Here is a 14,858-nt window from a genome sequence, read left to right as displayed (position 1 = left end):
AATTAGACATTTCTTTTTGAAGCTGTTGACCAGAAAAGGCTGCTGACACCGCGTACGTGACCTGGCTGTCTCTCAATTGATGCAGATGCCGCATTAGCTGCTTGGGCCCGTTGTTGTGATACGTCAACGTCGCCACCATGATGGAGAGGTCAACTCTGACCTAAGTACAAATAACGTTTTGAGCTGTATTACTTAGAGAAGAGTAAGTAAGTAAGTAAAATATAGGTTAAGTACAATAGGATGTAGTTTGGCTGTAATTTTAGAGTAGCAATATAATATAGTATTAGATTACCAATAGTAAACAGTGTAATATAAGTAGTATAATATAGAAGATAAAATATTTAGCATATTATTGAACAGTAATAACAGCTTAGCCATCCATAATAAAAATGCATTTTTGTTTTGACAAGTTAGGCGATGTTAAACCAAACCTACACATAATTTTTTTATGATTCCTTATGACAGTTGTTTTTTTTTCACCACGTGAGTGATTCACTTCATTCAATCCACACTGATACACACACAGCCCAACGATCGAAGTTATCATTAACTGCAGACAAACGTATTTTTTTGTAATAATCCTACTAAAAGAGACGATTCACTGAACTCGACAACTGTAAACGCGTTTTATATGTATTTGTCAACAAGCCAGAGTTGACCTCACCAACATGGCGGCGACGTTGGCGTACGTTCCAGTGGGGAAGGCGGTATCTACGTAAATATATGCATATATCAATGGGCCGTCTGTTGTCTGTGGAGAGTCGACAGAGGGGAAGACGGACGGCCGGCGGACATTTCTCTCAACGCACAGTAAATACTATCCAGAAAGAGCCGGTAAGATGGCCAAGCCGCTGACAGACCAGGAGAAGAAGAAGCAGATCTCGGTCCGTGGTCTGGCCGGCGTTGAGAACGTTGCAGACCTGAAAACCAATTTCAACCGACACCTCCATTTCACCCTAGTTAAGGACCGAAATGTTGCTACCAAACGGGACTACTACTTTGCCCTTGCCAACACCGTCCGAGACCACCTGGTGGGCCGCTGGATCCGGACGCAGCAGCATTACTATGAGAAAGACCCCAAAGTAAGCAGCGGCCTGATGTCGCAGTCGTGCACCTACACACAGCTGACCGAGAAGCGGTGGGGGAGTGGGGTGAGGTGGGGCGCGGGGCTCTGTGCTGCAGTATCACAGCTGATGCTGTGCGCGTGCGCATGTGTGAACGTTTGTCTGAGTGTGTGTGTGTGTGTGTGTGTGTGTGTGTGTGTGTGTGTGTGTGTGTGTGTGTGCGCACGCGCCCCTTCCGCTGCTTTGCTTTTCATATCCTTTTATAGAAATGTTCCGGCCACATTGTCTCGACGCACACTGCACTCCGGTCCCCAGTTTGGCTGTGTGGCTGCTGGAGTGTTTGTCGAGGAGGGAATCCTCACTCACGTTTCCTGGCGTCAGAGCTCTTACATAATCGACTGCACGTACTTCTGCATCAGACTCGGCGACCTTGATCCTCTCCACTGTTCGCCATTGAAGACCCCCCCCCCCCGTGCGCGTCCTCTGTGCTTCGTATGACACTAGTCCAGGCTGCAGGTGCCCTGCTGCTTTGCTTCTGGGTGACATTAGGAAGCCTGGTTAATTGTGGAAATGTGGATTACGTAAGAGGGGGGTTAAGGGGAGGGGGGCTCCGTTAGCCTCCACCACGAGCGCCACACGGCGCATCACTAAATGGACACACGCAGCGTTACAAAGCATATTAAGATATTGTAACCTTTTTATACAGAGACCTATTTTCCACTAATAACCTGATTTCAGTGCATCTATAAAATGTCCTGCACTGCACTTCCTTGTTAAATGGAGGAAGTTGAAGGGAGAATTTTAAGGGCATTCACGTGTATAATAAAGGAATCATAGACAGGGTGTAAGTCTGGCTTGGGTGAGGCTTTAGTTCATCCCACTATAAAGATGCTGCTCCTGAATATCCAGTAATCCTGACTTTAGCCTCTTAAACTGTACTGTACCCTCCGGTTGGCTCATCCTCCCACCCTCAGATTGTAGAGCCCAGCCTGGTTCTGCTTCACAAAACTTTATGTACAGTGTAATGGGTGGTCTCCAAGCTCGTAAAGAAACCAAATGTCTCTGTGCGAATGACATTTCAATTTTATGGGACGATCTAGACATTAGAGCACTGAGGTTTGAGCTTAATATTCACTCAGCCTGGACATCCAGGAGCTGCAATGACGACATAATGCAGAGAGTTAAAGCTGTAAAGTGAAAACACACAATTAAAGGATGCATGAAGATGAAGCCACTACTCAATGCAACATTCCCTCGTGTTTAAACTACAAGCAACAGGTACTGGTGCTTTTTAAGTAACGGTACACATGTGAGCTGTTAGTCTAAATGTTCCCCTTCAGTAGAGGCCAAAGGGATTCTCAAAGTCTGTTTTCTGTATCGGTGCATACTGTGTTGAGAAACATCAAACGTGCAACAATAAATTAACAAAGCTACTGCATATTAAAACCAATAATTCAGTGTAACTAAATGGTCACTTATATAGCACTTTTCTATTTATTGGTACTCAAAGTGCTTTACACTGCTTCTTATTCACCCATTCGCACTTACACTCACATAACGATGGGGGAGCTGCTATGCAGCTGGCCATCACTCGCCGGGAGCAACTAAGTTTGGGTTCAGTGTGTTACTCAAGGTCACTTCAACATGTGACCGGAGGGGCCAGGGATCGAACCAACAACTGCAGGATCGGTGGACGACGAGCAGGATCACAATGTGTCCCAATTTAGAAGATCAGAGAGGCTGAGGACATGCATGACCCCTTACAGTTTTGGAGCATTACCACCACATCATTTGGTAGGCAATCATCCCCAGTACATGTGTTCATTTGGAACGTGTGTGAGACTTCTTCTAACTCAGCTGTAAACAGACACTTAACACTGTGTGGTTCTGTTGTCCTGGGACTGGACAGACTTCTCTGGGAGGTTTAAGAGATAGTGTTGGAGGAGATGCCAGTAATAGCTCTGCTGTTGTTTCCAACAGCAGCTGTTTTTCTCCTCTGGAGATAATGTTGCAGGGTCCATGGGGACATCTAACAGCACGTAGCTTTTGTTAGTAGTGGCCTCCTGACAATGTGTAGTGTCTTTTCGGGGAATTAAACATAGTCTCATCCGGTCAAATTGTTTATAAAACATTAAATATGTTTGCAAATGTTTCTTTCATTGCATTTTATAAGTTTAAAGAAAGTTTTAATTGTTGGCAGGTTTATAGGAGTTGGGAATATACTGAAAGCAAACATTCACAGGTTGGTGTCCTCTGATTTCCTGCAGCGTGTCTACTACCTCTCCCTGGAGTTTTACATGGGCCGCACTCTGCAGAACACCATGGTAAATCTGGCTTTGGAGAATGCCTGTGATGAAGCCACCTACCAGGTGAGGTCAAGGAAAAGGTCAAAGTTAAAAGGTCAAGGAAAAGGGCACAGCAATGACTCCCCTCTTATCTAGCACCTGTGCTTCCAGTTGGGGTTAGTGAAGAATGATCAGTTAGTGCTGTTTTAGACTCCACACTAATCTTAATATAACACACTGGACAGGAAAAGGCTAATTATGTAGAGGCTGGACTGAGACTAAACCAGTTGGTAAAATGGCCGCCCACTGACCATAGGGTCGGAGGTTCGTGCCCGGCTGTTTGGAGTTCAGTGTCTTGCCCAAGGACACTAAGACACTGAACTCCAAACAGCCCATCCCCATCCTCAGCCATGTAGTGCTGGTCCCAAGCCCGGAAAAATTGGGGAGGGGTTGCGACAGGAAAGGCATCCAGCATAAGAACGTGCCGAATCAACATGGGGATCAATGATTCACTGTGGCGACAAAAAAATATTTAAATAAAAAAATCCAAGTGCATAATAAGAATAGATGCATGAATGTGTCTGTCACTTTAATGTTGTAGCTGGTATTGGTGACTCTAATTTAAACTAGTGTTTACAATGCTGAGTAGTGTAATCTATAACAGTAAGTTATTATTTATTGAAAACATTTTGGATTAATAATTAGAATTAGTAAAGCATCTATAGCTTTCAGATGTAATTAAGTTAAAATATAAAACTATATTTGCCTCTTAAGTAAAGTCTTAAGTGAGTAAATGTACTTAGTTCACAAGTTTCAATGTTTGTCTTTTAAGCTCCATGAATGTAAGACAGTTTCATCTACTGTAGGTTAATGCAGTTGAAAAGTTGCCCTGTTCTGCAATCAATGACTGAGTGGTGACGAATTAAGTGACTGTTGTCAGTAAATTAACGACTGTAATTCACTTTGGCTACTCCCAGGTTGTTACCCACAAGACACCACAGTCACAACGACACAATTCCAGACTCCACAATGTCCCTCCAGCTACCAATGGGTGACACCACTGATGCTACTGAACATCTTTGTTTTTAGTGTGGAAAGACAAGAAATTGGTCAAATATCCAAAGTCTTCCACCACCTTGTGATTTCAAAGTAGTGATGCATATATTTTAAGTCTGATTTGTTCCTCAGCTGGGACTGGACATGGAAGAGCTGCAGGACATTGAAGAAGATGCCGGTCTAGGCAACGGAGGGCTGGGTCGTCTGGCTGGTGAGTCTTGCTTCTTCCTGGTAACTGATAAACTTGACCACTATCTCCTGACAAACAGTGATGTTTAGTGCCGTGTCTCAAACCCTCCCCCCTCTTTTGACTCAGCTTGTTTCCTGGACTCCATGGCTTCTCTGGGTCTGGCTGCTTATGGATATGGCATCCGCTACGAGTTTGGCATCTTCAATCAGAAAATTGTCAGCGGCTGGCAGGTCAGTTCAGAACCTGGTGGTGGGTCTGGGGCGCTGTGTCCTTGCACTGATGCACCGAACCAAATATAAAGAACTTGCTTTAGGGTGTAACCCTGGCTGGAATAGTGTTTCTTGTTGTTGTTTGTTTGTTTGTTTGTTTGTTATTTCCTCACCACATGGCACGTGGCCACTCTGATTGCTTTTGGTACCAGGTACCTAAATGGTAAATGCTCTGCACTTATTTAGTGCTTTTCTGCCTTTTGGTACTCAAAGCGCTTTACACTGCTTCTTATTCACTCATTCACACTCACAATCACACACATCGATGGGGGAGCTGCTATGCAAGTGGCCAACACTCACCAGGACAAACTAAGTTGGGGTTCATTGTCTTGCTCATAGACACTTCGACATGTGACCTGAGGAGCTGGGGATCAAACCAACAACCCTGGGATTGATGGACTACTGCTATATCACCTGCACCACAGTCACCCCATTACCTCCTTTTCCACAGCAAATATAATACTTCAGTGTAGCTGGTCATCACAGTGATGCCCCATGACATGCTGCACGTCATTTTCTGGTATCATGTCACCTGGCTTAGAAAAATGGCAGAGGTCAAAGATCAACGACTTTCAGCTTGTCGCTTCAGCGGTCCGTCGAGGAACAGGTTCCGCATGTTGATTTGGCATGGGTTTTTTACACCAAAGGCCAACCTGATGTTCTACCCGCTGAGACACCAGGCCCAGCACAAAAAAGGCAAATGTATCCAAAGTGAGCCAGTACCATGCTGTGGAAAAGTAGAGGAAGAAGATTAAATTGAACAGGACCTTTGGAACGATCATGACCAAGAGTTTGCTTTCCTGTGTGGTGTTATTCATTATGTTATTATTATTACTTTTACATCTGTTGAATACTTGTATTTCAGAGGCCATTTAATCTAGTAATTATTCCACATTTTGCAGTAGATGTAAATAAGTTGTGAAAACATGAAGAAATACTAACATGCTGCTGCAGTATGACTTACAGTACCTAAACCCCAAGGTGGCATGTTTCCTCAGGTGGAAGAAGCTGATGACTGGCTGCGTTATGGGAACCCGTGGGAGAAGGCTCGCCCTGAGTACATGCGCCCAGTCCACTTTTATGGAAGAGTGGAACACACAGCTGAAGGGGTGAAGTGGGTCGACACACAGGTTGGTAGGAACCAATGGAAAGACTTCTGCTATCAGTACTGGACTATTTAGTGTGGTTAGTCACGGCCGCACAGTGCTAATGAAGCAGATTAGTTGTGTTTTTGAGCGTTAACTCCTAGATGATCATATTTTATAATGATGTAATAATAACCACTGAATTTAATGTGGGTTTTTTTTTGGATCCAGGTGGTCCTGGCTCTTCCCTATGACACCCCAGTCCCCGGCTATAGAAACAACATTGTCAACACCATGAGACTGTGGTCTGCTAAGGCCCCCTGTGAATTTAACCTTAAAGACTGTGAGTTGCCATCTGAAGTGTTAAATATCATTACTAATATACAGTTTATATACTAGATGACATTTAAATTGTCAGCTACTGTATTAAACACAAATCTAAACAATCCAGTGAACTAGACGAGCACAACATGCTCAAAGTGCTGTTGTCCCACAGTTAATGTTGGTGGCTACATCCAAGCTGTGCTGGATCGAAACCTGGCTGAGAATATCTCCAGAGTTCTCTACCCCAATGACAATGTGAGTCAATTATTTTGTAAAACATACCACATATGAACTTATTCTGTCAATATCTGTCTACATTTTTCTTAGACTGTGATTTAACAATCTCCATTTCTAAAAGTTAGTTTGATTGTAGATAGCAATAATAGTAGTGATGGAAAACATATGAAATGTGGAAACTGAAAAATATGATTGTTATTTGAAAAATGTTTCCTTAGAATGTGATGTCTCAAAAAAGCTGAGCGGAGAAACGTGTAGCACTGTTTCATCACCTCTTTGTTAAACAACACTGTGGTCAAGAACTAAAAGGGATCTATTGCTTTAATCTTGACACCAAATATTTTCCTATTCTTACTTGAAGCAGGATTTCAACTACTATAGTTGAAGCCTCTGTTGTCATATTTTTCATTACATAATGCACCAAATATTTTCAGGGCTGGACTGTGGTCAAGTCAGCTTAGCACCTGGACTCTTTTACTACTGAGCCATGCTGTTGCTGTTTGACTTTATGTTGCTGATATAAGGAAGACTTCTTAAAAAGACATCACAAAAAAAGGCAAACTATGTTGCTCCAAATCCTTCAGCATTAATAAAGACTTCACAGATGTGCAAATTATCCATGCTGTGCTTTAAAGCCCCCCACAGTGTCCAGAACCTGGCTTTTTAACTGAGCGCTGATAAGAAGTCAGATTGGCACCTTCCTTTTTAGCATGGGATAGTGTTCATGCTTTCCCAAAAGATTTCAGATTTTGACTCAGACAGTTCTTGTCCTGTGAACAACGATGGCTTTCAGACCTGGATCTGAACCCATGCTGTGATTTCTGCTTTTAGTGCAGTGCTGTCTCAGGGCCTTAATCCCAACCATTTAGAATTGTTTTTTGTCCCTTGCAGACAGCGATTTCTTTGGATTGCCTACATTTTTAAACTATATTATGAACAGTAGATGATGAAATTCACAAAATTATTTGCAGTTTTACGATGAGAAATGTTATTCTGAAAGCACTGAACACACGTTTTGTGGCAATACACAACTTTTCCTGTTTTGTTTGAGATGTGTTGGCATCAAATTCAAATTGTGCAACTATTCTTTTTATTTACATTTTACAAATATCCAAACTTTATGCAAACTTTACTCACGTTTATTTCTTGAATCTTATTATAAATCTTGGTAAAAACTATTCAATCAGTGATTTGTAACATTGCACTCACCATATTAACTAAAACAGACTGGAACCATGGGCTGTGAGACAAACATTTTATCCACATTATCTAAACAAAGTGCGTGCACAGTACACAGGAAGACTGTCTACACCCAGCTGTAGCACAATGATTAATACAGAAAGATACTAGTAGCTTGAACATTGTTTTCATGTGAAATTTCAAATGATTGAAATCTGAGTTAAACTATGACGAGCAAAATAACCCACAGTTTCCTGAGCTCAAACTAGCACAAACCAGATGGCATGAAAGTATGTCAAACATTTGTCTTGTCCTTGCCCATGCCCATTTTCAACAGACATTAATCTTTATAAGTTTGGAACTTGGTGTTATCTGCTGTCCTAAAGCTCTAATAATCAATTAAATCACCAGTGTGTTAAACTAGTTTGGGTAATGAAATAATAAGCTTGGATAAACCGGTTGTCCACTAGATGTGAGAGGACACAGTTAGCTACTAGCTGCTGAACCCAGAGAAGCCTCAACACATAAAATGGACCAAAATTTATCAAGTTGACACAAAAATGATTAAATGTTCTGCACTTATTTAGCACTTTTCTACATATTGGGACTCAAAGCACTTCACACTGCTTCTTATTCACCCATTCACACTCACAATCACACACCAATGGGGGAGCTGCTATGCAACACTCACATAGAGCAACTAAGTTTGGGTTCTTGCTCAAGAAGACTTCGACATGTGACCGGAGGAGCCGGGGATCGAACCAACAACTGCAGGATTGGTGGACGACCGCTCTACATTCCTGCAGTAGTCGAAATCTTCTGATTGGGCAGTAGGTCTCGCTCAAAAAACATTTAGGAGTTTATATCTTTTTACCTCTGACAGTGATGTTCAGTGCGGCTGGGGTATTCAAGACATTGACCTCCTCACAATAAGAGAGGTTTTGGACGATTTCTATACTACATAAACAGTGGAAACAGGTTACATACATGAAAACTTGTTGAAGAAAATGTCAGATATTGTCTTTGGTTTGTTGGGCCTCACTGCAGCCAGCACGTGGCTAAACAATGCAGCTCGGATGCAACCAAAGATAACACAAGAACAGATATACCTACAGAAGAGATCTGTCTTCCTGTGTTTCTACTGCAGATATTTTATTAGCAGGTGTTCTAAAATGATGTGACATGGTTGTCTGCGTTGTCATTGTTCTTCAGTTCTTTGAGGGGAAGGAGCTGCGTCTCAAACAGGAGTACTTTGTTGTAGCTGCAACTCTTCAAGACATCATCCGGAGATTCAAAGCCTCCAAGTTTGGCTCCACAGAGTTTGTGCGGATGGATCTTTCTACACTGCCAGACAAGGTAAGAGATCCATCATCCCATTATATAATTGGGTACGATGTGCTACATGTTACAGTAAACTAAGCAGTCACAGATATTCCAGCTTGTTGTGGTACAGGTAAGTCTTTCTGAGAAGCTGTAAGTGTTGTAAGTTGTAAGGTGACAGTTTGTATGAAAAGTTGTAGTTTTTGATCAGAGTTTTCTTGGAAGGTGACAGTTTTTTTTTTTTTTTATATAATAAATGCTAAGTGTGTTGTAGCTAGTAAGGTGAATCTAAAGTTGTGACATCTGGTCTTTAGGTGGCCATCCAGCTGAATGACACTCATCCGGCTTTGGCCATCCCCGAGCTGATGAGGATCCTGGTGGACATTGAGAAACTCACCTGGGAGAAGGTACATGATGTTGCAGCAGTGCAGCAACATGCTTAAAACTAACAGCCTGTCGAGTTATGTAGAAAAATCAGAGCACCTGTCAAAAAGTGTGAGACATTCAGCCTGTTCTGTGCTCACTTAGTTCTGTGTTGTATCCTTTAATGCTGCGTTAACTACACAGCAGCACCTCAGCCATACATTACCACACCTCCTCTGCATTTTCCAGAGATGTCAAAAAAGATTTCAAAAATCCATCAAAATCAATCAAATGAGTAAAATCTGTATGAACTAGAGACACAATACTTTCCTGAGTCCCTGACCTTTTGCAGGACTGCTGCTTCCTCAGAGGGAAAGTGATAACTGATAGGTCAGTTGTTTACTGTGGCTGCAAGTGAGCCGGTTAACTTCATTATGTCGAATCATCTGTTCCAAAAGGACTTGAAAAATGGACAGTGACGTTTCACACGAAATGATCAAATTAAGCAAAAATGCGTATAGAAATTTACACATGTACATAACTCAACTTCATCTTACAGCTCCTTCCTGAGTCAGAGATATGTGTGATAGTGTCAGGCTTCTCTGTCCTCTCTGGGTGTAGGCCTGGGACATCGTGGTTCGTACTTGTGCCTACACCAACCACACAGTCCTGCCTGAAGCTCTAGAACGCTGGCCTGTCGACCTCTTCCAAAATCTGCTGCCTCGACACTTGGACATCATCTACGAGATCAACAGGAGGCACCTGGAGGTACAAGGAGTTTCATGACTTTCAGCACAAAGTGTAATGAGTATTTTAAGCCTTCAGCATCACATTCTCTCTCCAGCCTTAAGAAGCTGCTTTTTGGTTTGAAGAAGCAGGTGCTTATATGCTTGGTCAGACACAGAAACCAACCTTACAGCAAACACCACATCCTGCTGCAGAACACATGAGTGCACAGTAGTAACATCTGTCTTTTCTCTGTACTACACCATCTCTAACACTTTGTTAACTCAGACAGGGTCTGTAGTTAACAAAGTGTCTGTGGACACAGAGTTTAATCATAATAGTAGTCACCTTTTCTTCTGCGTACTATTTATTGCAAGAAATGGGACATTTCAGTCTAGAGATGTGTTGCTTCTACTGGGATAATGTGCTGATACTGCAGCACCTACCTGAAGCTGAATAAGTCACTTTGTAATATACATTTTTACTAGGTTAAGATGGAGTTTTGGTAAGTTTGTTATGTGTTCGGACTTCAGCATCTCCATAAAAACAAATGTTCTACTTCCATGTCTCTTTTCTGCACCCGCACCCAGCGCATCAGTAAACTTTACCCTGGAGACCTTGACCGTCTGCGCCGCATGTCACTGATTGAGGAAGGGAACGTCAAGAAAATCAACATGGCTCACCTGTGCATTGTGGGATCTCATGCTGTCAACGGAGTAGCTCGCATCCACTCTGAGATCATCAAAGACACAGTGTAGGAAAAGCAGTTCCCTCAGCTCTTCTCTACCCTGTTTGCACTAGTGTCTTTATAGACATCTCAAGCTTCTACATTCATCATTTCCCTCACTAGGTTCAAGGATTTCTATGAAGTTGACCCTAAGAAGTTCCAGAACAAGACCAATGGCATCACACCTAGACGGTGGCTGGTTATGTGCAACCCTGGTCTGGCAGAGGTCATCGCTGAGGTCTGTCTGTCTGTTCAGAGATACAGAGCTGAGAAGTTAGAGGAGTTATTTCGAGTCCTTACATTGTCAGCATAGATAGTTACCTGACAGACATCTGCAACGTGTTCATAGCTTTGAAAACTCTTACAGTGTCTTTATGAAAACTAACCGTTACAAAGTCATCCACAACTTCCAAGGAGGTTTTATTTAGAAAGATACAGTGCAGTTAAATGGTAAATGGTTATATCAGCATGTATTTATTATACTATTGTTTTTATTATATATTTATATTTATTTCTTTAAGGTGAAACTATGCTAGTGTTTGGTTTACAGCTTGCTCCTGTGTCTTTCTGTGGACGAATAAATTAACTAATGCAGCTTTATATAGTTTGAAGAAATTACTCCACTGTTTTCTGCAGAAGCCTTAAGACATCATACATTTTCCTGGATGATTTTTTAAAATTAAATTTATGCAGCTTCTATGCTTATACTGCTTACACTTCCAAATCATACATATGTTTTAATATGGTGATTAGAACTGGAAACAGCCTCACTGACAGGTTTTTCTTGCAGAGGATTGGTGACGACTACATCCGGAACCTGGACCAGCTTAAGCAGCTTCTGGACTTTGTGGATGATGAAGCCTTTATTCGGGATGTTGCCAAAGTCAAACAAGTGCGAACTCAAAAAGCGTAAAGAAAGATTTTTATGGTGCCATGTTTCTTTTTTCTAATCACACTGAATCTTTGGACATCAACTTTCAGGAGAGCAAGATGAAGTTTGCTGCCTATCTTGAGGAGCAGTACAAGGTGAAAATCAACCCCAGCTCCATGTTTGACGTCCACGTGAAAAGAATCCATGAGTACAAAAGGCAGCTACTCAACTGCCTGCACATCATCACTCTGTACAACCGTGGGTGTTCCTTCTTTTCCTGGCAGCTTTGCAGAAAAAACTAATCTGAATACTGTGCTAAACTCTTTCTTTCTTTAAAAGGCATCAAGAAGGAGCCCAACAAGTCTTGGGTCCCCAGGACCATCATGATTGGAGGAAAGGTGAGCAGCTTTGTGTGTAGTGATAGAAGAATCGAACCCAGCTGATTACGTCTGCCTTGCTGGGTGTACTTTACCTTAGCTTGGCGTACAGCCTGGAAAGAGGGGAACTTGCCTACTTCTCACCAAACTTGACAAATACTTAATACTTAATATCTGTTTACTAAATAAACGCTTTTTAGCAGCAGAGATTATACATAAATCCACATGCATTTAACTGTTATTCACTCTTCTCATGTGTGGAAAGCAGTGATTCTACAAAGGCTGTTCTTGGTCATCTCAGCTTATTGTAAGTGTATCATTGTGACAGTCCTCTGTGTTTCCAGGCAGCTCCAGGTTACCATACTGCTAAGATGATCATCAAACTGATCACATCAATTGGAGACATTGTCAATAATGATCCAGTGGTGGGAGATCGCCTCAAGGTCATCTTTCTGGAGAACTATCGGGTCACTCTGGCTGAGAAAGGTAATGGATACTGTCAGTCCCATTCCAAAGCAGTTCATGTAGATTTTTCAGGTTTAGATTTGAACCAGCTTTCTCCTAAAAGGATTTGTGTAGTGTGCAGGCTCCTTTGTTCCGATCTTTGATTCTTATTGTCAGTGATGGTTCAGAGGACTGAGGCTGGGTCAGATTATTTTGGATCTTTCTCCCTGTCTCCTCTGTGCAGTCATCCCTGCAGCTGACCTGTCAGAGCAGATCTCCACAGCAGGCACTGAGGCTTCTGGCACCGGGAACATGAAGTTCATGCTGAACGGCGCTCTCACCATTGGCACCATGGACGGAGCCAACGTGGAGATGGCAGAGGAGGCTGGAGAGGAGAACCTCTTCATCTTCGGCATGAGGGTGGAAGACGTGGATGCTATGGACAAGAAGGGGTGAGCCTCATTTTGCTAAAAACAAAAAGAAATGAACTGAACAGGACTTATCATTTTAATGATCTGGGTTGTGCTCACTTTTGTTACATTCTGTAATTTCAGGTGTGAACTTTGGCGTGAAACAAAACAATTGTTTCTGTTTGAAGCTCTGTAGTTAAAGCAGTGTTATCTCCCGACAAAGCAGCAAACACGTAGTGACGTAGTAACTAACAGTGTTTTCTAAATGTCTCCCAGTTATGATGCCTTGTTGTACTACAATAAACTCCCTGAGCTGAAGCAGGCGATAGACCAGATCTCCGGAGGCTTCTTCAGTCCCAGCCAGCCTGACCTGTTCAAAGACCTCGTCAACATGCTGATGCACCATGACAGGTTGGAGCACATCACTACTGAGGAATCTATGCTGTCACATTCTGCTTCTATCTCAATAATCATGTAGTTTTATCAAAGTATCACTGTCATCCGTTGTCAAATACATGTGAATAGAGAATCTGTACCAGAAAGATTTCATCATCGCTACCTACATTCAAACTGATGGACTCTACAAATGTTAGAAAACTGTCTGACTGTGATCATATTCACTTCAGCTCCAACTGTGTGTCTGTGCTTGTAGGTTCAAGGTGTTTGCCGACTATGAGGACTACATCAAATGTCAAGAGAAAGTCAGCGAGCTCTACAAGGTCAGTACGTCAGGACGGCACGAGGACACAATAGGAAAAGACCTTGTAGCCACCTGACTTTTTTTTCAGACAGGGGACAGATAGGAGCCCTGCACTCTGTGAGCCAATGGCAACAGATGGAATATAAGGCTGAAGGAGATCAGACAAAGATGAAGGAGAACTTCCATTTAAGATTTTAAGAATTTAGGCTGCAGTATTCTGGACTGTTTGAAGACTTCTAATACTAGCTTAGGATAGGCGTGAAAACAAAAGTATGCTTTTATAGTTCTTGTACTCGGTCTGAGTACTGAGACTGTACTGCACCAGAATATTATACTAATATGATATTACTATATTAAACTATTCTGTACATTACAATACAATACTAGACACTATGGTGCTATGCTACAGCACACTTTACCTTGTTATACTTTATTCCATAGTACATAGTACTGTAATAAATTGTACCATACACTATATGCGCTAAACTATACTATAGCACTCAGGTCTCAGTGATTATCCTGTTTTCCCATGTGCCTATCAACAGAACCCTAAAGAGTGGACCAAGAAGGTGATCCATAACATTGCAGGCTCTGGGAAATTCTCCAGTGACCGCACCATTTCCCAGTATGCCAAGGAGATCTGGGGCATGGAGCCAAGTCTGGAGAAGATTGCTGCTCCTGATGACCCTCGCTAAACCTCCTCCACCTCACTGTAGCTTACCGTGTGGTCCAACCAAGAGAGAGAAACTCTGTAGCTTTTCAATGTGTACTGTATTTATTTACATGACTGATCTCTGTATAACCTCTCTTACTTCCAGTTGCAGTAACCTGTTTTGAAGCGACCATATTCATCATTATTTCCCACTGTCAAGTCACACAGTATAGTCTCTGTTGGGTGAAAACCTCGTATCTTCAGCTCAGTTTTTCTGCAGTTAAATAATAATAATAATAATAATAATAATAATAATAATAATTTCAACTTGGGATCATGACATTCATCAGCTGGAGTAAAAGCATTAAAGACATGATTCCTTATTTTGCTTCCCCGTTTTCCAAGGTCACAATGTTTTCACTCAACAGTGCTGCTCCAACTACATTCCCCAAAACCCAGTGAACAATTCCAAAAAACCTGTGTTTGTGTTCCAAACCAACCTGTGTTTAAAAATGGGAGAGAACAGTGTTTATGTCCTTCACCACCTCAAAGCTGCCCTGTGTCTCCATATTCACAGCA

General features: G+C 42.1%; 1 protein-coding gene across 1 annotated transcript; it reads left to right on the top strand.

The window, feature by feature from the left end:
• The first annotated feature begins 730 nt into the window (after positions 1 to 730).
• On the top strand, positions 731 to 14,573 carry LOC137137614 (glycogen phosphorylase, muscle form). Its single transcript, XM_067524109.1, has 20 exons — positions 731 to 1,082; positions 3,332 to 3,433; positions 4,538 to 4,616; positions 4,722 to 4,825; positions 5,863 to 5,994; positions 6,181 to 6,292; positions 6,446 to 6,528; positions 8,902 to 9,045; positions 9,324 to 9,416; positions 9,994 to 10,140; positions 10,689 to 10,852; positions 10,949 to 11,063; positions 11,616 to 11,717; positions 11,807 to 11,954; positions 12,036 to 12,094; positions 12,418 to 12,559; positions 12,762 to 12,969; positions 13,204 to 13,338; positions 13,580 to 13,646; positions 14,173 to 14,573. Exons 1-20 carry the CDS (start codon positions 840 to 842, stop codon positions 14,320 to 14,322), a joined length of 2,529 nt encoding a protein of 842 aa, XP_067380210.1. The 5' UTR covers positions 731 to 839; the 3' UTR covers positions 14,323 to 14,573.
• The last annotated feature ends 285 nt before the right edge of the window (positions 14,574 to 14,858 follow it).

Source organism: Channa argus, chromosome 12, assembly GCF_033026475.1.
Source record: "Channa argus isolate prfri chromosome 12, Channa argus male v1.0, whole genome shotgun sequence".
Lineage (NCBI taxonomy): Eukaryota > Metazoa > Chordata > Actinopteri > Anabantiformes > Channidae > Channa > Channa argus.
This window is presented reverse-complemented; position numbering and strand designations above follow the sequence as displayed.